General features: G+C 40.8%; 1 protein-coding gene across 3 annotated transcripts in view; it reads right to left on the minus strand.

Moving 5' to 3' along the window:
• Positions 1-22,267, minus strand: part of LOC128580644 (cytochrome P450 2C3-like) — an 81,127-nt gene that overhangs the window by 25,711 nt on the left and 33,149 nt on the right. For all 3 annotated transcript variants that reach the window (XM_053582774.1, XM_053582772.1, XM_053582775.1), the window contains 2 exons: positions 19,429-19,570; positions 17,060-17,247 (listed from right to left, as the gene is read on the minus strand). In XM_053582774.1, the coding sequence (XP_053438749.1) occupies positions 17,060-17,247; positions 19,429-19,570 (330 nt within the window). The remainder of the gene's footprint in view (positions 1-17,059; positions 17,248-19,428; positions 19,571-22,267) is intronic.

Raw genomic sequence — 22,267 nt, forward strand, 5'->3', positions numbered from 1 at the left:
GTTTTGAGATTTTGTGATGTGGGCCATTCTCACTGGGGTTAGATGGTATCTCAGGGTGGTTTTGATTTGCATTTCTCTAATAAATAGAGATGACGAGCATTTTTTCGTACGTTTGTTAGCCATTCATTGTCTTCTTTAGAGAAGGTTCTATTCATGTCTGTTGCCCATTGATATATGGGATTGTTGGCCTTTTCCATGTGGATTAATTTGAGTTCTCTATAGATCCTAGTTATCAAGCTTTTGTCTGATTGAAAATATGTAAATATCCTTTCCCATTGTGTAGGTTGTCTTTTTGCTTTGGTTGTCTCCTTAGCAGTACAGAAGCTTTTCAGTTTAATTAAGTCCCATTTGTTTATTTTTGCTGCAATTGCCACAGCAGTCTTCTTCATGAAGTCTTTCCTCAAGCCTATATCTTCCAGTGTTTTTCCTATGCTTTCTTTGAGGAATTTTTATTGTTTCATGCCTTAAATTTAAGTCCTTTATCCATCTTGAATCAATTTTTGTGAGTGGAAAAAGGTGTGGGTCCAGTTTCAGTCTTTTACATGTGGATATCCAGTTCTCCCAACACCATTTATTGAATAGGGAGTCTTTCCCCCAATGTATGTTCTTGTTTGGTTTATCAAAGATTAGTTGGTTATAAGATTTTCTGGTTTTCTATTTGATTCCAAATGTCTATGTCTCTATTTTTTTGCCACTACCATGCTGTCTTGACCGCTATGGCTTTGTAGTACAGTCTATAATGTGGGACCCCAGCTTTGTTTTTATTACTAAGAACTGCCTTAGCTATACAGGATTCTTTCTGATTCCATACAAAATGCAGAATCATTTTTTCAAGGTCTTGAAAGTACAATGTTGGTATTTTATTTTTATTTTATTATTTTATTTTTTTATTAAATCATAGCTGTGTACGTTGATATAATCATGGGGCATCATTCACTAGCTTCATAGACCATTTACTAAGTTTCACATATACCCTTGTAAGATGCCCCGCTGGTGTAATCCCACCAATCCCCTTCCCTCTACCCATCTCCCCCCACCCTCCCCTCCCTTTCCCTCTTCCCCCTATTCTTAGGTTGTAACTGGGTTATAGCTTTCATGTGAAAACCCTAAATTAGTTTCATAGTAGGGCTGAGTACATTGGGTACTTTTTCTTCCATTCTTTTTTTTTTTTTAATTGTTAAATCATAGCTGTGCATTAGTGCAATCGCCTGTACCCATTCTAAGGTGCACCATAGATATGGCCCCACCCATTACCCTCCCTCCACCAAAACCTCCCCCCTCCCTGCCCCTTCCTTGGCCCTTTCCCCATAGTCTTGTGCTATAGCTGGGTTATAATCTTCATGTGAAAGCTATAATTTAGCTTCATAGTAGGGCTGAGTACATTGGATACTTTTTCTTCCATTCCTGAGATACTTTGCTAAGAAGAATATGTTCCAGCTCCATCCACGTAAACATGAAAGAGGTAAAGTCTCCATCTTTCTTTAAGGCTGCATAGTATTCCATGGTATACATGTACCACAATTTGCTACTCCATTCGTGGGTCGATGGGCACTTGGGCTTCTTCCATGACTTAGCAATTATGAATTGGGCTGCAATAAACATTCTGGTACAGATGTCTTTGTTATATTGTGACTTTTGGTCTTCTGGTATAAACCTAGTAAAGGAATTATAGGATGGAATGGCAGGTCTATTTTTAGGTCTCTAAGTATTCTCCAAACATCCTTCCAGAAGGAACGTATTAGTGGGCATTCCCACCAGCAGTGTAGAAGTGTGCCCTTTCCTCCACATCCACGCCAACATCCCTGGTTTTGGGATTTTGTTATGTGGGCTATTCTTACTGGGGTTAGGTGGTATCTCAGAGTAGTTTTGATTTGCATTTCACTGATGATTAAGGATGATGAGCTTTTTTTCATGTGTTTGTAGATCGTGCATCTGTCTTCTTTACAGAAGTTTCTCTTCAAGTCCGTGCCCACTCTGAGATGGGGTCATGTGTTCTTTTCTTTTTATTTATTTATTTATTTATTTTTATTAAATCATAGCTGTGTACATTTGTTTTTTTTTGTTGTTGTTGTTGTTTTTTTTTTTGTGGTTTTTGGCCAAGGCTGGGTTTGAACCCACCACCTCCAGCATATGGGACTGGCGCCCTATCCCTTTGAGCTACAGGCGCCGCCCAGCTGTGTACATTTGTATGATCATGGGGCACCATACACTTGGTTCATAGATCGTTTGACACATTTTCATCACACTAGTTAACATAGCTTTCTTAGCATTTTCTTAGTTATTTTTCTAAGACCTTTACATTCCACATTTACTAGGATTCACATATACCCTTGTAAGATGCACCACAGGTGTAATCCCATTAATCCTCCTCCCTCCACCTACCTCCCCCCTCCCTCCCCTGGCTTTCCCCCTTCTCCCTATTCTTAGGTCATAACTGGGTTATAGCTTTCATGTGAAGGTCCTACATTAGTTTCATAATAAGGGTGAGTACATTGGGTACTTTTTCTTCCATTCTTGAGACACTTTACTAAGAAGAATATGTTCCAGCTCCATTCATATAAACATGAAAGAGGTAAAGTCTCCATCTTTTTTTAAGGCTGCATAATATTCCATGGTGTACATATACCACAATTTATTATTAATATGTTTGAGTTCTCTGTGGATTCTGGTTATTAGACTTTTATTGGAGGTATAACCTGCAAATATTTTCTCCCATTCTGAGGGCTGTCTGCTTGCTTTACTCACTATGTTCTTGGCTGTGCAGAAGCTTTTTAGTTTGATCAGGTCCCAGTAGTGTATTTTTGATACTGCTTCAATTGCCTGGGGAGTCCTCCTCATAAAATATTCACCCAGGCTGATTCCTTCAAGAGTTTTCCCTGCACTTTCTTCAAGTATTTTTATAGTTTCATGTCTTAAGTTTAAATCTTTTATCCAGTGAGAGTCTATCTTAGTTAATGGTGAAAGGTGTGGGTCCAGTTTCAATCTTCTACAGGTTGCCAGCCAGTTTACCCAGCACCATTTGTTAAATAGGGAATCTTTTCCCCACTGAATATTTTTAATTGGCTTGTCAAAGATCAAATAATGGTAAGTAGCTGGATCCATCTCTTGGTTCTCTATTCTGTTCCAGACATCTGCTTCTCTGCTTTTGTGCCAGTACCATGCTCTTTTGATCACTATGGATTTATAGTACAGTCTCAGGTCTGGTAGCGTTATTCCTCCTGCTTTGTTTTTATTGCTCAGTAATGTTTTGGCTATTCGAGTTTTTTTCTGATTCCATATAAAACGAAGTATTGTTTTTTTCAAGATCTTTAAAGTATGACAATGGAGCTTTAATAGGAATTGCATTAAAATTATATATTGCTTTGGGCAGTATGGACATTTTAACAATGTTGATTCTTCCCAGCCATGAGCATGGTATGTTTTTCCATCTGTTAACATCTTCGGCTACTTCTTTTCTTAGAGTTTCATAGTTCTCTTTGTAGAGATCTTTCACATCCTTTGTTAGATATACTCCCAAATATTTCATCTTCTTTGACACTACTGTGAAAGGAATAGAGTCCTTGACTGTTTCTTCGGCTTGGTTATTGTTGGTATATATAAAGGCTACAGATTTATGGGTGTTGATTTTGTAGTCTGAGACATTGCTATATTCCTTGATCACTTCTAAAAGTTTTGTAGTAGAATCCCTAGTGTTTTCCAGATATATGATCATATCATCTGCGAAGAGTGAAAGTTTGATCTCTCCTGATCCTATGTTACCCTTGATCGCCTTTTCTTCCCTAGTTGCAATGGCTAAAACTTCATTACAATGTTAAAGAGCAATGAAGACAATGGGCAACCTTTCCTGGTTCCTGATCTAAGTGGAAATGATTTCAATTTAACTCCATTCAATACGATATTGGCTGTGGGTTTGCTGTAGATGGCCTCTATTAGTTTAAGAAATGTCCCTTCTATACCAATTTTCTTAAGTGTTTCTGATCATGAAGGGATGCTGGATATTATCAAAAGCTTTTTCTGCATCAATTGAAAGAATCATATGGTCTTTATTTTTAAGTTTGTTTATGTGTTGAATTACATTTATAGATGTACGTATATTGAACAAGCCTTGAGACCCTGGGATAAATCCGACTTGGTCATGGTGTATAATTTTTTTGATGTGTTGTTGGATTCTGTTTGTTAGGATCTTACTGAGTATTTTAGCATCTATATTCATTAGTGATATTGGTCTATAATTTTCTTTTATTGTTGGGTCTTTCCCTGGTTTGGGGATCAAGGTGATGTTTGCTTCATAGAATGTGCTGGGTAATATTCCTTCTTTTTCTATATTTTGGAAGAGGTTTAGTAGTATAGGTACTAGTTCTTCTTTAAATGTTTGGTAGAATTCTGACGTAAAGCCATCTGGTCCTGGGCTTTTCTTTTCAGGGAGATTTTGTATAGTTGATGCTATTTCAGAACTTGATATAGGCCTGTTCAACATTTCCACTTCATTCTGTCTAAGTCTTAGTAGGTGGCGTGCTTCCAGGTATTGGTCGATTTCTTTCAGATTTTCATATTTCTGAGAGTAGAGTTTCTTGTAGTATTCGTTAAGGATTTTTTGAATTTCTGAGGGGTCTGTTGTTATTTCATCATTACCATTTCTGATTGATGAAATTAGAGATTTTGCTCTTTTTTTCCTGGTTAGGTTGGCCAAAGGTTTATCTATTTTATGGATCTTTTCAAAAAACCAGCTTTTGGATTTATTGATCTGTTGTATAATTCTTTTGTTTTTAATCTCATTTAATTCTGCTCTGATTTTGGTTATTTCTTTTCTTCTGCTGCGTTTGGGGTTGAAGTGTTCTTCTTTCTCCAGTTGCTTGAGATGTTCCATTAAGTTATTGACTTCCTCTCTTTCCATTTTCTTAAGGAAGGCTTGCAGTGCTATAAATTTCCCTCTTAGGACTGCCTTTGCAGTATCCCAGAGGTTCTGGTAATTTATGTCTTGATTGTTGTTTTGTTCCAAAATATGGTGATTTCCTTCTTAATCTTGTCTATAACCCATGTATCCTTCAGCATAAGGTTGTTTAGCTTCCATGTTTTTGTATGGGTATGCAAGTTCCTGTTGTTATTCAGTTCAACTTTGATTCCATGATGGTCTGAGAACATGCAAGGAATAATTTCTATTTTGTTAAATTTGCTGAGGTTAGACTTGTGGCCTAGGATGTGGTCGATTTAGGAGTATGTTTCATGGGCTGATGAGAAGAATGTGTATTCAGTTTTGTTGGGATGAAATGTTCTGCAGATGTCTGTTAAGTCCAGATGTTGAATGGTTGAGTTTAAATCTAAAATTTCTTTGCTTAGCTTCTTTTTGGAGGATCTATCCAGCATTGCTAAAGGGGTGTTAAAATCTCCAACTTCTATGGAAGTGGAGGAAATCGAGTTGCTCACATCTGTCAGAGTTTCTCTTATAAATTGAGGTGCATTCTGGTTGGGTGCATAAATATTAATAATTGAAATCTCATCATATTGAGTATTACCTTTAATATGAAGTGTCCATCCTTATCCTTAATTATTTTGGTTGGTTTAAAGCCTATTGCGTCTGCGAACAGGATTGCAACGCCTGCTTTTTTCTGCTTTCCATTTGCCTGGAATATAGATAACCATCCCTTCACCTTGAGTCTATATCTGTCTTTTAATGTAAGATGCGATTCTTGGATGCAGCAGATATCTGGCTTGAGTATCCAATCCACCAACCTATGCCTCTTTAGAGGACAATTTAAACCATTCACATTAATTGAGAGTATTGATAAGCCTTTCGAGAGACCGGTGGACATTTTTAATCCTTTTGCGACTGTGGAAATTGGAATTTGATCAAAAAATTTTTGGGTGGGTTTATTTTTGTGGTGGAGAATTACACTGGTCTTTATGGAGGATAGGTCTAAGAATGTCCTGGAGAGCAGGTTTATTTGTGCCAAATTTCTTCAACATGTGAATATCATTGAAGTATTTAATTTCTCCGTCATAAATGAAGCTCAGTTTAGCTGGGTACAGGATCCTGGGTTGAAAGTTATTTTGTTTTAGGAGATTAAAAGTCAATGACCATCCTCTTCTAGCTTGAAAGGTTTCAGCAGAGAGATCTGCAGTTATTCTGATATTCTTCCCCTTGTAGATAATGGTTTTCTTTCATCTGGCAGCTTTCAGAATTTTCTCCTTCATATTAACTTTAGTGAAATTGATTATGATGTGTCTGGGGGGTGTCTTATTTGGATTGAGTTGTGCTGGAGTTCTGAAACTGTCTGCTATCTGAATTTCAGAATCTCTTGGCATGTCTGGAAAGTTCTCCTTCATAATCTCATGGAGAAGAGACCCTGTGCCTTGTGAAGCCACTTCGTCACTTTTGGGGATCCCTATAAGACGAATATTGGTTTTCTTCAAATTATCCAAGAGCTCTCTCAGAGAGTGGTCTGTTTTTGCTCTCTATTTCTCTTCTTCTTTGAGGGTTTGGGAGCATTCAAAAACTTTGTCTTCAATGTCAGAAATCCTTTCTTCTGCTTGTTCCATTCTGTTACTGAGGGATTCTACTGTGTTTCTCAGATCTTTGAGGGATGCAACTTCTTGTCTCAATATGTTGAAATCTTTGGTCATTTGGTCTTTGAATCCATTGAATTCTTGAGATAACTTTTGGAATTCTAATTTGATCTTATTTGCTATCCAGATCCTGAATTCAATTTGTGACATCTCAGCTATTTGTTTGTGCATGGGGTCTTGTGCTATTTCTGCCCCATTGATCCTTGGGGGAGTTGATCTACTCTGATTATTCATATTGACAGAGTTTTTCTGTTGATTTTGCCTCATGATTGTTTTTCACCATTGCCTCTGGCTGTTGTCAGAGTTGGGGAGGTGTCTCTCCAAGATTAGACCCCAGCGGGATCACTCTATTGTTGCTGGATCTTTGTAGGGAGTGACCCTGTGTAGTTCCTCTGGGGCTGCTCTAGCTAGGGAGTTCTGGTTGTGGAAGCAGCTCCAGTTTGTGACACACCCAGATCCAGCAACAGGGCTGGGGGTGGTGTGCACGGTTCTGGGAGTGCCAGACGCCCAGTGACTTTGGCACAGAGAGCCCAAGGCTCCAGCAGTCTCTGGCCAGGAGAAGAGCTCTGCCAGAGGCAGGGAGGGCTCCAAAGGGCACGCAGCTACCAGAGTCCCTGTCCAGATGAACGGGCTAGTGTGGAAGCTGGGAGGACACAGGAAGGGGGGACGCAGGGTTGCGTGGCTCCCGCAGTTCCTGGTCAGAGAATGTGGAGCCCGGTGGGTGCAGGTCACCAGTCGTGGGTTGCTGCACAGCTCTTATGGAGGTCTGGGTGGCACCAAGCCAAGGAGTTTGAGGTTGCTATGAGCTGTGATGTCATGGCACTCTACCCAGGGCAACAGCCCACGGCTCCAGTGTGCCAAAACGGTCTCACTCTGCCCCTAAGGATTAAAGCTGTAAGGCAGCTCAGTCCCCGCCTTTAGGCTGCTCAGTCAGTAGGTTACTTTGACACGCCCAAATCTGCTCTGACACCCTGAGGGCAGAGCTTGCCGGGGCAGTTCTTTCACAATGGCTTCCTGTGCCCAGCTTAGTGGCTCAGTCTGGGGCCCCAGACAATGCCCAAAGTTCTCCACACTCCTGCTCAAGCTCTCCCCATGGCAGTTCAACTGAGTGCCAAGTCCAAGAACACTGTAACAGTTCACAGGTAAGGCCTTTCCAGTTTGCAGTCTCACTGTTGCTTGTATTTACGGTTGCCAGCATGATTAGGTTGATCGAACACACGTAACCACTTGCCAGTTTTCCACTGTTTTTGTCCTCCTCTTGGGGTCCAGAAGTCCCTTGCTGGCTCCCTGTATCCTCAAAGGAATGATTATAGGCAGATCCCACTGGCCAGAGATGCCTGGAGTCTTGTCTCCCCAGACTCGCTGTTCCCAGTTGCAGGGAAGCTATTACTCGGCCACCATCTTTCTTCTTCCATTCTTGAGATACTTTACTAAGAATAATATGATTCAGCTCTATCCATGTAAACATGAAAGAAGTAAAGTCTCCATCTTTCTTTAAGGCTGCATAATATTCCATGGTGTACATATACCACAATTTATTAAACCATTTGTGGATCGATGGGCACTTGGGCTTTTTCCATGACTTAGCAATTATGAATTGGGCTGCAATAAATATTATGGTACAAATACCTTTGTTATGATGTGATTTTTGGTCTTCTGGGTATATGCCCAGTAGAGAGATTGCAGAATTGAATGGCAGATCTATTTTTAGATCTCTAAGTGTTCTCCATATCTATTTCCAAAAGGAATGTATTAATTTGCATTCCCACCAGCAGTGCAAAAGTGTTTCCTTTTCTCCACATCCGCGCCAACATCTCTGGTCTTGGGATTTGGTGATGTAGGCTAGTCTCACTGGAGTTAGATGGTATCTCAAAGTAGTTTTGATTTGCATTTATCTGATGATTAAAGATGATGAGCATTTTTTCATATGTCTGAAGGCCATGCGCCTGTCTTCTTCAGAGAAGTTTCTCTTCAAATCCCTTGCCCAGCCTGCGATGGGATCCCTTGTTCTATTCTTGCTAATGCGTTTGAGTTCTCTGTGGATTCTGGTTATTAAACCTTTGTCAGAGACATAACCTGCAAATATCTTCTCCCATTCTGAGGGCTGTTTGCTTGCTTTATTTACTGTGTTCTTAGCTGTGCAGAAGCTTTTTAGTTTGGTCAAGTCCCAGTAGTGTATTTTTGAAGCTGCTTCAATTGCCCAGGGGGTCCTCCTCATAAAATACTCGCCCATCCTGATTTCTTCAAGGGTTTTCCCAGCACTCTCCTCTAGTATTTTTATAGTTTCATGTCTTAAGTTTAAATCTTTGATCCAGTCAGAGTCTATCTTAGTTAATGGTGAAAGGTGTGGGTCCAGTTTCAGTCTTCTACAGGTTGCCAGCCAGTTCACCCAGCACCATTTGTTAAATAGGGAATCTTTTCCCCACTGAATGTTTTTAATTGGCTTGTCAAAGATTAAATAACGGTAAGTAGCTGGATTCATCTCTTGGTTCTCTATTCTATTCCAGACATCTACTACTCTGTTTTTGTGCCAATACCATGCTGTTTTTGATCACTATCAATTTGTAGTATAGTCTGAGGTCTGGTAGCGTAATTCCTCCTGCTTTGTTTTTATTTCTGAGTAATGTCTTGGCCACTCGAGGTTTTTCTGATTCCATATAAAACGAAGAATTGTTTTTTTCAAGATCTTTAAAGTATGACAGTAGAGCTTTAATAGGGATTGCATTGAAATTATATATTGCTTTGGGTATTATAGATATTTTAACAATGTTGATTCTTCTGAGCCATGAGCATGGTATGTTTTTCCATTTGTTAATATTTTCAGCTATTTCCTTTCTTAGAGTTTCATAGTTCTCTTTATAGAGATCTTTCACGTCCTTTGTTAGATAAATTCCCAAATATTTCATCTTATTTGGCACTACTGTGAATGGGATAGAGTCCTTAACTGTTTTTTCAACTTGACTATTGTTGGTATATATAAAGGCTACCGATTTATGAATGTTGATTTTGTAACCTGAGATGCTACTGTATTCCTTGATCACTTCTAAGAGTTTTGTAATAGAGTCCCTAGTGTTTGCCAGATATACTATCATATCATTAGCGAAGAGTGAAAGTTTGATCTCCACTGACCCCATATGGATACCCTTGATCACCTTTTCTTCCCTAATTGCGGTGGCTAAAACCTCCATTACAATGTTAAAAACCAAGGGAGACAATGGGCATCCTTGTCTGGTTCCTGATCTGAGTGGAAATGATTCCAATTTAACTCCATTCAATGTGATATTGGCTATGGGTTTGCCGTAGATGGTCTCCATCAGTTTAAGAAATGTCCCCTCTATACCGATTTTCTTAAGTGTTCTGATCATGAAGCAATGCTGGATATTATCAAAAGCTTTTTCTGCGTCAATCGAGAGAATCATATGGTCTTTGTTTTTTAATTTGTTTATGTGTTGGATTACATTTATAGATTTACGTATATTGATCCAGCCTTGAGACCCTGGGATAAAACCGACTTGGTCATGATGTATAATTTGTTTAATGTGTTGCTGGATTCTGTTTGTTAGGATCTTGTTGAATATTTTTGCATTTATATTCATTAGTGATATTGGTCTAATATTTTCTTTTCTTGTTGGGTCTTTTCCTGGTTTGGGGATCAGGGTGATGTTTGCTTAGAACGTGTTAGGTAGTCTTCCTTCTTTTTCTACCTTTTGGAACAGGTTGAGTAATATAGGTACTAATTCCTCTTTAAAAGTTTGGTAGAATTCTGACATGAAACCATCTGGTCCCGGGCTTTTCTTTTTAGGGAGGTTTTGTATGGTTGATGCTATTTCCGAAGTTGATATAGGCCTGTTCAACATTTCCACTTGATTCTGGCTAAGTCTTGGAAGGTGACATGCTTCCAAGTATCGGTCAATTTCCTTCAGATGTTCATATTTCTGAGAATAAAGTTTCTTGCAATATTCATTAAGGATTTTTTGGATTTCTGAGGAGTCTGTTGTTATTTCATCTTTGTCATTTCTGATTGATGAGATTAGATATTTTACTCTTTTTTTCCTGATTAGGTTGGCCAAAGGTTTATCTATTTTATTGACCTTTTCAAAAAAACAGCTTTTTGATTTATTGATCTGTTGTATTATTCTCTTGTTTTTAATTTCATTTAATTCTGCTCTAATTTTGGTTATTCCTTTTCTTCTACTGGGTTTAGGGTTGGAATGTTCTTCCTTTTCCAATTGCTTGAGATGTCCCATTAAGTTGTTAACTTCCTCTCTTTCCGTTCTCTTGAGGAAGGCTTGCAGTGCTATAAATTTCCCTCTTAGAACTGCCTTTGCGGTGTCCCAGAGGTTCTGATAGTTCGTGTCTTCATTCTTGTTTTGTCCAAAAAGTTGGCGATTTCATTCTTAATGTCAACTCTGACCCAGCTATCATTGAGCATAAGGTTATTTAACTTCCATGTTTTTGTATGAGTATGCAGATTCCTGTTGTTACTCAGCTCAAGTTTTATTCCATGGTGGTCTGAGAAGATGCAAGAAATAATTTCTATTCCTTTAAATTTACTGAGGTTAGACTTGTGACGTAAGATGTGATCGATTTTGGAGTAAGTTCCATGGGCTGATGAGAAGTATGTTTATTCAGTTTTGTTGGGATGAAATGTTCTGTAGATGTCTGCTAAATCCAAATGTTGGATGGTTAGGTTTAAATCTAAGATTTCTTTGCTCAGCTTCATCTTGGAGGATCGATCCAACACTGCCAAAGGAGTGTTGAAATCTCCGACAATTCTGGAGCTGGAGGAAATCAAGTTGCTCATGTCTGTTATAGTTTCTCTTATAAATGGAGGTGCATTCTCGTTGGGTGCATAGATTTTAATAATTGAGATCTCATCATATTGAGCATTACCCTTAACAAATATGAAGTGACCATTCTTGTCATTCCTTACTTTTGTTGGTTTAAAGCCTATTGTATCTGCAAATAAAATTGCAACACCTGCTTTTTTCTGATTACTATTTGCCTGAAATATGGATGACTATCCTTTCACCCTGAGTCTGTATTTGTCTTTTAAGTTAAGATGTGACTCTTGTATGCAACAAATGTCTGGCCTGAGCTTTTGTATCCAGTCAGCTAACCTATGCCTCTTTAGAGGACAGTTGAAGCCATTCACATTAATGGAGAATATTGATAAGTCTGGTGAAGTTTTGGGCATCGAGTTTTTCAAAAGTCCAGTGGGCATTTTTAATCCTTTCGCCAGTGTGGAAATTGGAGTTTGATCCGAAGTTTCTGAGTGAGTTTACTTTTGTGGTATAGGATTGGGTTGGTCATTATGGAGGATAGGTCTGAGAATATCCTGAAGAGCTGGTTTGGTTATGGCAAATTTCTTCAATATATGAATGTCATTAAAGTATTTAATTTCTCCATCATAAATGAAACTCAGTTTAGCTGGATACAAGATCTGGGGTTGAAAGTTATTTTGCTTTAGGAGATTAAAAGTCTGTGACCACCCTCTTCTGGCTTGAAAAGTTTCAGAAGAGAGATCTGCAGTCATTCTAATGTTCTTCCCTTTGAAGGTAATGGTTTTCTTTCTCCTGACAGCTTTGAGGATTTTTTCCTTCACATTAACTTTAGTGAAGTTAATTATGATATGCCTGGGGGATGTCTTATTGGGGTTGAGTCGTGCTGGGGTTCTGAAGCTATCTGCTATCTGAATTTCAGGATGTCTAGGCATGTCTGGAAAATTCTCTTTCATAATTTCAAGCAGAAGGGCCTCTGTGCCCAGAGAGGCCACTTCATCTGTTTCTGGAACTCCAATGATTCAGATATTCACCTTCTTCAAATAATCCCAGAGCTCTCTGAGAGAATGATCCGTTTTTGCTCTCCATTTCTCTTTCTCTTTGAGAGTTTGGGGGCATTCAAAGGCTTTATCTTCAATGTCAGAAATCCTTTCTTCTGCTTGGTCCATTCTGTTGCTGAGGGATTCTACTGTATTTTTCATATCTTTGAGGGCTGCAAATTCTTGCTTCGGTGTGTCTAAGTCTTTGGTGGTTTTGTCTTTAAATTCATTAAATTCTTGAGACGAGTTTTGAATTTCTCCTCAAATGCCTAATTCCACTTTGTTAATCTGGTCTGCAATCCAAATTCTGAATTCGATTTCTGACATCTTAGCCAGTTGTTTATGAACGGGATCTTCAATTACATCTGCCATATCTTTCCTTGGGGGTTTGATCTATTCTGGTTATTCATGTTACCAGGGTTTTTCCACTGATTCTGCCCCGTGGTTGTTTTACTCCCTTTGATTTTTTTCCCCTGGGGCTTTGTCAAGGGCCTGTACAGTGTTGTGGCCAGAGAAACTGGGGCCCTATCTGGTGTGGTGGGGCTAAGTGGTTCTGTCTTGTTTTCAACTGGTTTCTGTTCACCCTAGTGAAACAGATACTCTAGATTGAAGTCTCAGCTGTGGAGAAATATCAGCAATTAAGTCACCCCTCCCCCCCCAGCAAACAATTGGAGAAGAAAAATCAAACCTTCCTACCACCGTGCACCCAGGGCACCACCTGATTTCTCCTCAGGTGATTGGTTCAGTTCAAAAGGTCCAAATCAAGTGTCTCAGTCTGCACCCATCTCGGGTGAGAGAGTTTAAGAGGTCTCTGGGAACTGGATCACAGGCGTCTCGTGACTACTCTGTTGTGGCTTGCTCCAGTGCTGCATGGAGTCAGGAGGAGTGACCCTGCCAATAGATCAGTCTGGGAAGGTTGATGCCTCCTTCCCCACCTTGCACCACTGTCACACCCAGTCACTGATAGCCCTGCAGTTGGCTGACCCAGTTGCCTGTAGTGAATCGGTACTCCAGGAGTTTGCACCTGCCTAATCACAAGGAAGTCTGCCAGGCCTCTGCTCTCTGCCTCTCTCTAGCAGGAGGAGGTGAGGCCTGACAACCTCGGGCACTTGATGAAGGTTGTGGGGTTTTCACTCAGGTCCAGTCTCGCCCCTGATTAATGTTACTGACAGAACAGAACAGAACAGCTTTGCGGTTCCCCTACAGAAGAGAAGATGAATTGAGTTCCAAATCAGCTTGTCTTTGCTCTTGTATTGTCTATAGGCTGACAATCCCCTGAGGGCCAGGTGCGTCTTAGGTTTAGTAAAGCGGACCTCTGGGTCAGCCCCGCCCTGGGAGTTCCCACTTTGCAAGTTGGAGCTGCCTCAGGCAAATCCTATACTCAGAGTCTCTGGTTGCCCAGGGAGACAGGGGGTGAGGCTTCAGAATATTTGGTAGTGAGCCATATTGCTAGCAAAAGAGGGCTGCTGTTTTATGGCTCAGGCGTCCACTGCTGCTCCGGTGTAGCTCCCCTCAGGCCAACCGTCCTTTCTCCGCTCCCGCATCCCAGAGTCTGCACTGACCGACTGCAGCCCAGCACTGTCTACACCCTTTGAGCAATCTCCCAAGAGTCTGGACCCCTGGGGGACATGCCTCCAGACCTTGGAGCAAGAGCAGAGGGGAGCGCGGGGAGCGCTGGGAGCCTGGGGTTGTGGACAGAGAACACGCACAGCTTTACAACGTTTTATGCTTGGCCGTATTGTCATCAAAAGACGGCTGTCACACTGTGCCTCAGGGAACTGCCCCTCTGGTGCGGTCCCCTCTCTGCCGACCAGGACTGGCCGCCAGACCTCAGTGTGAGTGAAGGGGAGCGCTGGGAGCTCAGAATTCCAGGTAGAGACTATATACAGTTTATACAGTTTTATGCCTGGCAGGAGGATGCCATGGCACCATAGTAGGGGAGGTAGGTCCAGTTTTTAGAGGGTCTCTCCCGTGGAGTGTAGTGGGAGGACCTTTGAAATCTGCCCAATTGTTTGTGGGGCACTCTGAGCCGTTCTCATGGGGGAGAGGAATCCCGTCCACTTGGTGATGGATTTTGTACCTTTTGTTTGTATCCTTGTGGTCACAGCTCACCTCAGCAAGGTTGACGTGCATTCTTCTCTTAGTGCAGCTCAAATCCACCAGGTTACTTGCTGAATTTTTGTCCTTTAACTCTCCTACTGGATGGGAACCTCTGTGGAAAGCTGGCTCCAGTCAGCCATCTTGTCTCCTCCCCCAATGTTGGTATTTTAATAGTGATGGCATTGAACGAGTAGATTGCTTTGGAAAGTAAAGATATTTTAACAATGTTGATTCCTCCCAGCCATGAGCATGGTATCTTCTTTGATTTGTTACCATCCTCTGCTATTTCTTTTTTTTTTTTTTTTTGTAGAGACAGAGTCTCACCTTATGGCCCTCAGTAGAGTGCCGTGGCCTCACACAGCTCACAGCAACCTCCAACTCCTGGGCTTAAGCGATTCTCTTGCCTCAGCCTCCCGAGTAGCTGGGACTACAGGCGCCCGCCACAACGCTCGGCTATTTTTTGGTTGCAGTTTGGCCGGGGCCGGGTTTGAACCCACCACCCTCGGTATATGGGGCCGGCGCCTTACCGACTGAGCCACAGGCGCCGCCCTCTTTTCTTTCTTTTCTTTTTGCAGTTTTAGCCGGGTACAGGCTTGAACCTGCCACTCCAGGTATATGGGGCTGGTGCCCTACTCCTTGAGCCACAGCCACCACCCCCTGCTATTTCCCTTCTTAGAGTTTTATAATTTTCTTTATAGAGGTCCTTCACCTCTTTTGTTAGTTATATTCCTAGGTATTTCATTTTCTTTGAAGCAATGGTGAAGAGGGTTGTGTCCTTAATTAGCTTCTCATCTTGGCTTTTACTAGTGTATACAAAGGCTACTGACTTGTGGACATTGATTTTATATCCTGAGACATTACTGTATTTTTGATGATTTCCAGGAGTCTTGAAGTTGAATCTTTGTGATTCTCTAAGTATAAGATCATACCATCAGCAAAGAGGCAGAGTTTGACCTCCTCTGCTCCCATTTGGATGTCCTTCATTTCCTTGTCTTGTCTAATTGTATTGGCTAGACCTTCCAGCACTATGTTGAATAGTAATGGCAACAGAAGACAACCTTGTCTGATTCCAGTTCTAAGAGGAAAAGCTTTCAGTTTAGCTCCATTCAGTAAAATATTAGCTGTGGATTTGGTTTAGATAGCCTTGATCAGTTTAAGAAATGTGCCACCTATGCCTATACTCTGCAGTGTTCTAATTAGAAAAGGATGCTGGATTTTATCGAATGCTTTTTCTGCATCTATTGAGAGGATCATATGGTCTTTGTTTTTGCTTCTGTTGATATGGTGAATAACATTTACAGACTTGTGTATGTTAAACCAGCTTTGCATCCCTGGGATGAAACCTATTTGATCATGATGTATGACTTTTTTGATGATAAGCTGTAATCTATTAGCTAGAATTTTGTTGAGAATTTTTGCATCTATATTCATGAGTGAAATTGGTCTGAAATTCTCCTTCTTAGTTGGGTCTTTTCCTGGTTTTGGTATCAGGGTGATGTTTGCTTCATAGAGCATGTTGGGGAAGATTCCTTCCGCCTCAATTTTTTGGAATAATTTCTGCAGTACAGGAATAAGCTCTTCTTTGAAAATTTGATAGAATTCTGGTGTGAAGCCATTCGGACCAGGGCATTTTTTTTTTTTTTGGAAGATTTTTTTGTTTGTTTCTTTGATCTCAGTGCTTGAAATTGGTCTATTCAGGAGCTCTATTTCTTCCATGTCCTGGGTGAAGGTAAACTAATTATTTGTACTCTTATATCAATCAGAATTTTTTTTATGTGAGAAAGTATTTATGCCACAGATAGAAAGATTTCCATTAAATAAAAAGAACAGATATCAGAGTGAATTCAAAGACTGTAGATATAGCTAAGTGTGTAAATCTAACAAGGGATTTTCCTTCTAATGGCTCTAATTTTTCTCTGTCAGGCAGAAGGGCAGGTCACCTCAGAAAAAGAAGGTAATAGCAAGTTGGATGTTTGAGGGGAGTTCAAAATTCAAAGAGTTATTGTGGAGCATGTAAAGGCAAGTTTAGTTGCCTATAAAATCCTATAAAACAGGATTGTTGGTCACAATTGAAAGTAATTTTGATATTGGTGAAAATTATATCAACACGCCTGATGAAACTAACATCAAGTTAGCTTAACATGGAGTGCTAAGTCTTTTCCAGCAGAGATTAGTAGTCCAAAGTCAGACAGGGAGGAAGGAGACTTTTGTACTGTACTTTCTACAAAGAAGTGAAATAGTATGGACAGAGGTGGAGTTATTGGTAAGGATATTGGTTAATTGGTAAGAGTAATGAAACTTAAACCGTAAAGCAGGAAAGTGGACAGCAGATTGTGCTGACAGAGAGACAGAATATGTACCTGTCAGTGGACTAAAAATCCTGTGAAATTCTAAACACAATTATATTTAGAAAATTGTATCAACAAATTAGAATAAAAGAGGCACACAGCTAAAGGCCAAGATGCCTAAGTTATAATTATGCCACACCAAAGAAAGCTAGGCAAACTAGAGTTCTAATGCTATAATAATTGATGGCCTGAGATTCTGAAGGAGGAGTATAGAAAACATTCTCACCTTTGGAATTAAGAACTCTCTAAACTGAACATCCTGGGTCACTGCATGGGGCAAGATGGTAGGGGTGAGGTCAATGTATCTCTGGATCTCGTGCACCACGGCATCCGTGTAGGGCATGCAGCTCCTGTCCTGCATGCAGGGGCTCCGGTGTCTGCCAATCACATGGTCAATCTCTTCCTGGACTTTAGCTGTCAAGTCAGGAATCAGAAATTATGTTAAATGGAAAAGACTTGAAGTACTTTTTGTGTGACCCCTTAGTCATTGTCACATTATGGTTAGAAATGGGGAGATGGGGAAGTTTTGTGGCGCTACCTCCATAAGGAAAAAAAGAAACAGAGTTTCAGTTCCCTGGGCAAACTGAAACTTCATCCCAGACTTAAATGTATGCATATAAAAGACACAATTGAGCCATGATATTCATTTCTATGCTCTTATTTTCTATTCTGTGTACTTTTGCCTGACAACCTCAGGGATCTGGGATCTTGAAGATTCACTAAAGACCATGTAGTTTAACCACTCTATGTGTGACAATTTTTATTTCTAATGTGTAAGTTTCAAGAGTGTGAGAACTCTCAGTGCAGTAAATGTTTATTAAATAGAACACTTAGTTGAGTCAGCACAGAGGAGAAGTTGACATTTGTCTATAATGTAATACATGACAGACATGCTGCAGTGCTCATATTACTTTATAATTCCTCATAATAATTCTATCTGTTAGGGATAATTTTTTGTATTTTACAAAGAAACAGGTCCAGAGAAGTAAATGCATTTCTTAAAGATACCATATTATTCCCACTAAAATAGATAAAGAAACAAGGGTATAGCAAGGTGATCCTGAGTCTGAGATCACATAGCTACTTACTTAGTAACAGTGTCAGAATTCAAAGCCACTGTTATTAGAGTGTATAATCCAGTTTTCAAAGTAGTAATGCCATGCTGGTAATTTGGTCAAATGATATTTATCTATTTACCTAAAGAAAATGTCTTTGGGGGTCAGGCACTGTGCCTCATGCCTTTAATAACAGCACTCTGGGAGGCTGAGATTGGTGGATTGCTTAAACTCAGGGGTTCAAGACCAGTCCCAGCAAGAGAAAGAACCTGTCTCTACTAAAAAAAAAAAAAAGAAAAGAAAAGAAAAACTATCTGGGCATCCTGGGGAATGCTTGTAGTCCCAGCCATTCAGGAGGCTGAGATAGAAGGATCTCTTGAACTCAGGAGTTTGAGGAGCTATGACACCAGGATACTCTATCCAGGCCAGCAAAATAAGGAAAGATAAGGAAAGGAAAGGAGAAAGGAAAGGAAGAGGGAAAGAGGGAGAGAAGAAAGGAAGGAGAAAGGAAGGAAGGAAAGAAAGAAAGAAAGAAAGAAGGAAGAAAGAAAGAAAGAAAGAAAGAAAGAAAGAAAGAAAGAAAGAAAGAAAGAAAGAAAGAAAGAAAGAAAGAAAGAAAGAAAGAAAGAAAGAAAGAAAGAAAGAAAGAAAGAAAGAAAGGAGGGAAAGGGATTGTCTTTGTAATGAAACAGGTGACAAATCTATGGTTTGATAGCTATAAAGAAGACAAAGGCAGGCATTTCACAAACTCTCAAGATGAGAGTTTGGTGTTTTATCTAGAAGAAAGTGGTAAAAAAAAAAAAAAGGAATAAGGAACTACTAATAAAATTGGAACGCTTCATAAAAGGGCACAGTAAAGAATGAAAATGGTAAGGAAGTGGACATGGACATGTTTTAAAAAAAAAATCCAAATGGAAGTGACAGGGAACTACAACACAAAAGAATCTTTGCTACATGCACAAGATTTAAAAGTTTGGAGAAAAAAATGTCATATACTACTTCTAGTCATAATCAACATAAGTTTTATAAGACTTAGAGAAGTTACTTGGCTGAGAGAGTCTGTGTCATGTGAAAGAAACACAGAAGTAACCTCTCTCACAACGTGTTCTTGAAAAGGAATTCTTAAACTGAAGTCTTAATTCTTAAAATGAAGATTGTAACTTCATTGAGTGAATCCCCACACTGGAAATGTGTTGGTAGAAGTAACTTTTAGCCAAAATACACTTATCTGGACCAGGAAGACATCTCAAATGGTATCTTTGCAGAAAGTGAGAAAAGCTACCTCTTCCCCCGATCAAAATCAAAGGTATTGCAATTGAGCAGAGAGATTATGACCTCCATCCTTAAAAACACAGTTGTTTAACCATTTCATTCTCTTTTTATACTATGACCTAATTTGAACTGAACCTGTCCAATGATTAGAAAATTTACTAACAATGTGAAATTTTTCTGTAATTGGCAGGTAAAGGGTGGGATGGCTATCAGTGTTGACTGCCAGTGTCTACCTGGACTTCACCCTGCCCATCTTCTATGATCATACCTGTGATCTCAGGGTGCTTGAGCAGGAGCAAGAGGCCATATCTCATTGTGGTGCTCATTGTGTCTGTTCCTGCACCAAACAGATCCAATATCGTAATGACCAAGTTGTCGATGGTAAATTCAGACTCTTTATTGTGCTTTTCCTGGCAATAATATGTTAGAATAACTTGATAAATAAAAAGATTTTTAGGTAACAGACAATTATGCCTTATAACATCAGTATCAGACAAATTAGCCACACATTAGAGCATGCTATAGATGAAGGTAAAGTTAATGACAAACTGCATCCCTGTTCCCAACCCCATCAGTCATTACAGCAATAAGATAACTTCTTTGAAAATTCCAAATACTTGATTACTATACTTCTCATTCCCTGGATTTATTTTGTTTTCCCCATTAATCTAAGACAGAGTGTCATCAAAACCTACCTTATTGGGGCGGAGCATGATGGCGGACAGGACGGACGTGTAGCCCACCTCTCCCAAGCCATCAGGTGAGAGGAAAGGTGGTCTGGACCTTCCCTGTGTGTAGATTATTGGAGTGGACAGACAGCTGGAGACACCCAGTGAACTGGTGGATTGCTATATATGAGGGGTAATTTAAAATCACAGACTCTGTTGTAGAGATTCTTCCCTGCTCGGCACGGCGTGCCGGCCAGCAGGCCCCTCCCCTATGGAGGTCAGCAGCTTGTAAGTGCTGACAAAACCCAATTGACAAATAATTATTCCTGAACTGAGGGGGGCATCTGAAAGGAGAGCCACTCAAAACCATGGGGAGTGGGGCAAACTGTTGGACAATTGAAGGGAAGGGATCCTGCCTGGGAAACAGACATTTTGAACTACCCAAAAGGGCGGGCACATTTCCCCCAGGTGTTGGAGGGGGCTGGCGGTTCAGGCTGTGCAGCGAACTGGTGGGCACCAATCCAAAAGGGAAACTCTGAACCATAAAACCCAGAATAAGTCCCCCAAATGCTCCAACCACGGGAACTGGCTTGAAGCCGCTGACCCGGCTTTGGCTGCTAAAGCCCCAAAGCTACTGAAGCCGTGGACCCGGCTTTAGCTCCTAAAGCCGCGAATTTGGCTTCAGCCCCGGGAACCAGCTACAGCAGATAAAACTGCAAGCCCACCAGCGACCGTGGGAACTCAGCACCACTCCCCCTACAGCCGATTGCAGTCGCCAGTTTGCAGGAGAACCTGGGAACAGAGTGGAAAGACTTAAGAAGTGTGGACACCTGCACTGACTGGGAAGGTCGGTCACAAGTGCTGTCTGGAAAAGAACAGCCGAGGTTACACAATTCTTAGGTGACAAACTTTTACAGAAATTCCAAAATGGCAATCGGCCATGGAAGGTGGTTACCATGGTAACAGTATAAACTGTAAATCAGGTACAAGTCTCGGAACCACTCACAGTGCCACCTGGTGTCCAGAAAGTATATTGCAGTAGTAATATATTCCTACGAAAGTTGATCCCTACAGCAGACATATAGATATATACATAGGTATATTTCTACATGCAAGAATATTTTTGTAGTTGGTGCCTTTTTTTTTGTTTTGTTTTTGTGGGGTTTTTTGTTTGTTTGTTTTGTTTTTGTCTGTTTTTTCCTCACCATTTCCTTAGAGGAGATTTCGATAATTTTTTATTATTACTTTTTATGTAGATATATTTTTTATTTCTATGTCTTCTAATTTTAATTTCTTCTTTCTCCTCATTTAACATTCCTACTAACACCACTTTTTTCTCTCTTTTTTTCCTTTCTTTCAATTATTTTATGATTATCACTATTTTTATTGCAGTTGTTCTTATATTGCTATTGTCGTGGCTGTTACCTGTATGTCTATGTGTTTCCATCTATCTCTGTATCTATGGGCCTGTGTGCCTGGTAACCTTTGTATCTGTTTATTTGTTCATTTGCTCTCAAGAGCTTGGTGTTACGACCTGCAACTCTGAGCTCCTAACACTCCCCTCCACTCTCACTCCATGATCTGGAGACCTGCCCCCCCACAGGAGTCCAGATTCTTGGGTGAACTCTCGAGAGGTGCAGACAGGACCTGGACTGCAGCTGGCCAGTGCTAACTCTGTAGCAAAGGAGCAAGAAGATGATGGTTGGCTAACAGGGAATTACACTGGAGCGGTGGTGCCCCGAGGTGCAGAGCAATAGCTGTCTTCAGCAATAACAAGGCTCACCCCCAGATATCCCATAGCCTCTCCTCCTGTCTTCCTGGGCAACCAGATGAGGCTGAGCATCTTCTCAGATGGCAACCACCATGGAACAGACCTGGGACTGAAACACAGGCCTGTGAGTAAAGGGTTTGCCTGAGGCAGCACTGACCTGGGTGGATCACGGGGACTAGAAAACACATGCACAGAGCCGGGAAACTCCCAGGGTGGGGCTGATCCAGAGGACCACTTTACTGAACCTAAGATACACCTGGCCTTCAGGGGATCACCAGCCTATAGACAAAGGAGGCCAAGAGGCTACAGCCGACAACTGATCATGCTGCGAATACAAATCCACAGGGCTAAAGACAGGGCCTGAGGCACAGGTTCTGGGAACTCAAATCAGCCTCTCCTCTGCAGAAGAATCTAGCAGGGTCAGAAACAAACTCCCACAGGGTTGTTCCGTTCACCCAGTAACATAAAATAGGGTGGGGCTGGAACTGAGTGAACACCTACAGCCTCCATCAAGTGCCCAAGGTTGACCACCCCCTGCTGGATAAAGACAGAGAGTAGCCGCCTAGACGAGCAGACAGAGACTACCCTGTGACTTAGGCAGGTGCAAACCCCTGGAGTATCTGCTTACTGCAGACAACTGACTGGGTCACAGCCCTGTGGGGATAGCA

Source organism: Nycticebus coucang, chromosome 3 (assembly GCF_027406575.1).
Source record: "Nycticebus coucang isolate mNycCou1 chromosome 3, mNycCou1.pri, whole genome shotgun sequence".
NCBI classification, from domain to species: domain Eukaryota; kingdom Metazoa; phylum Chordata; class Mammalia; order Primates; family Lorisidae; genus Nycticebus; species Nycticebus coucang.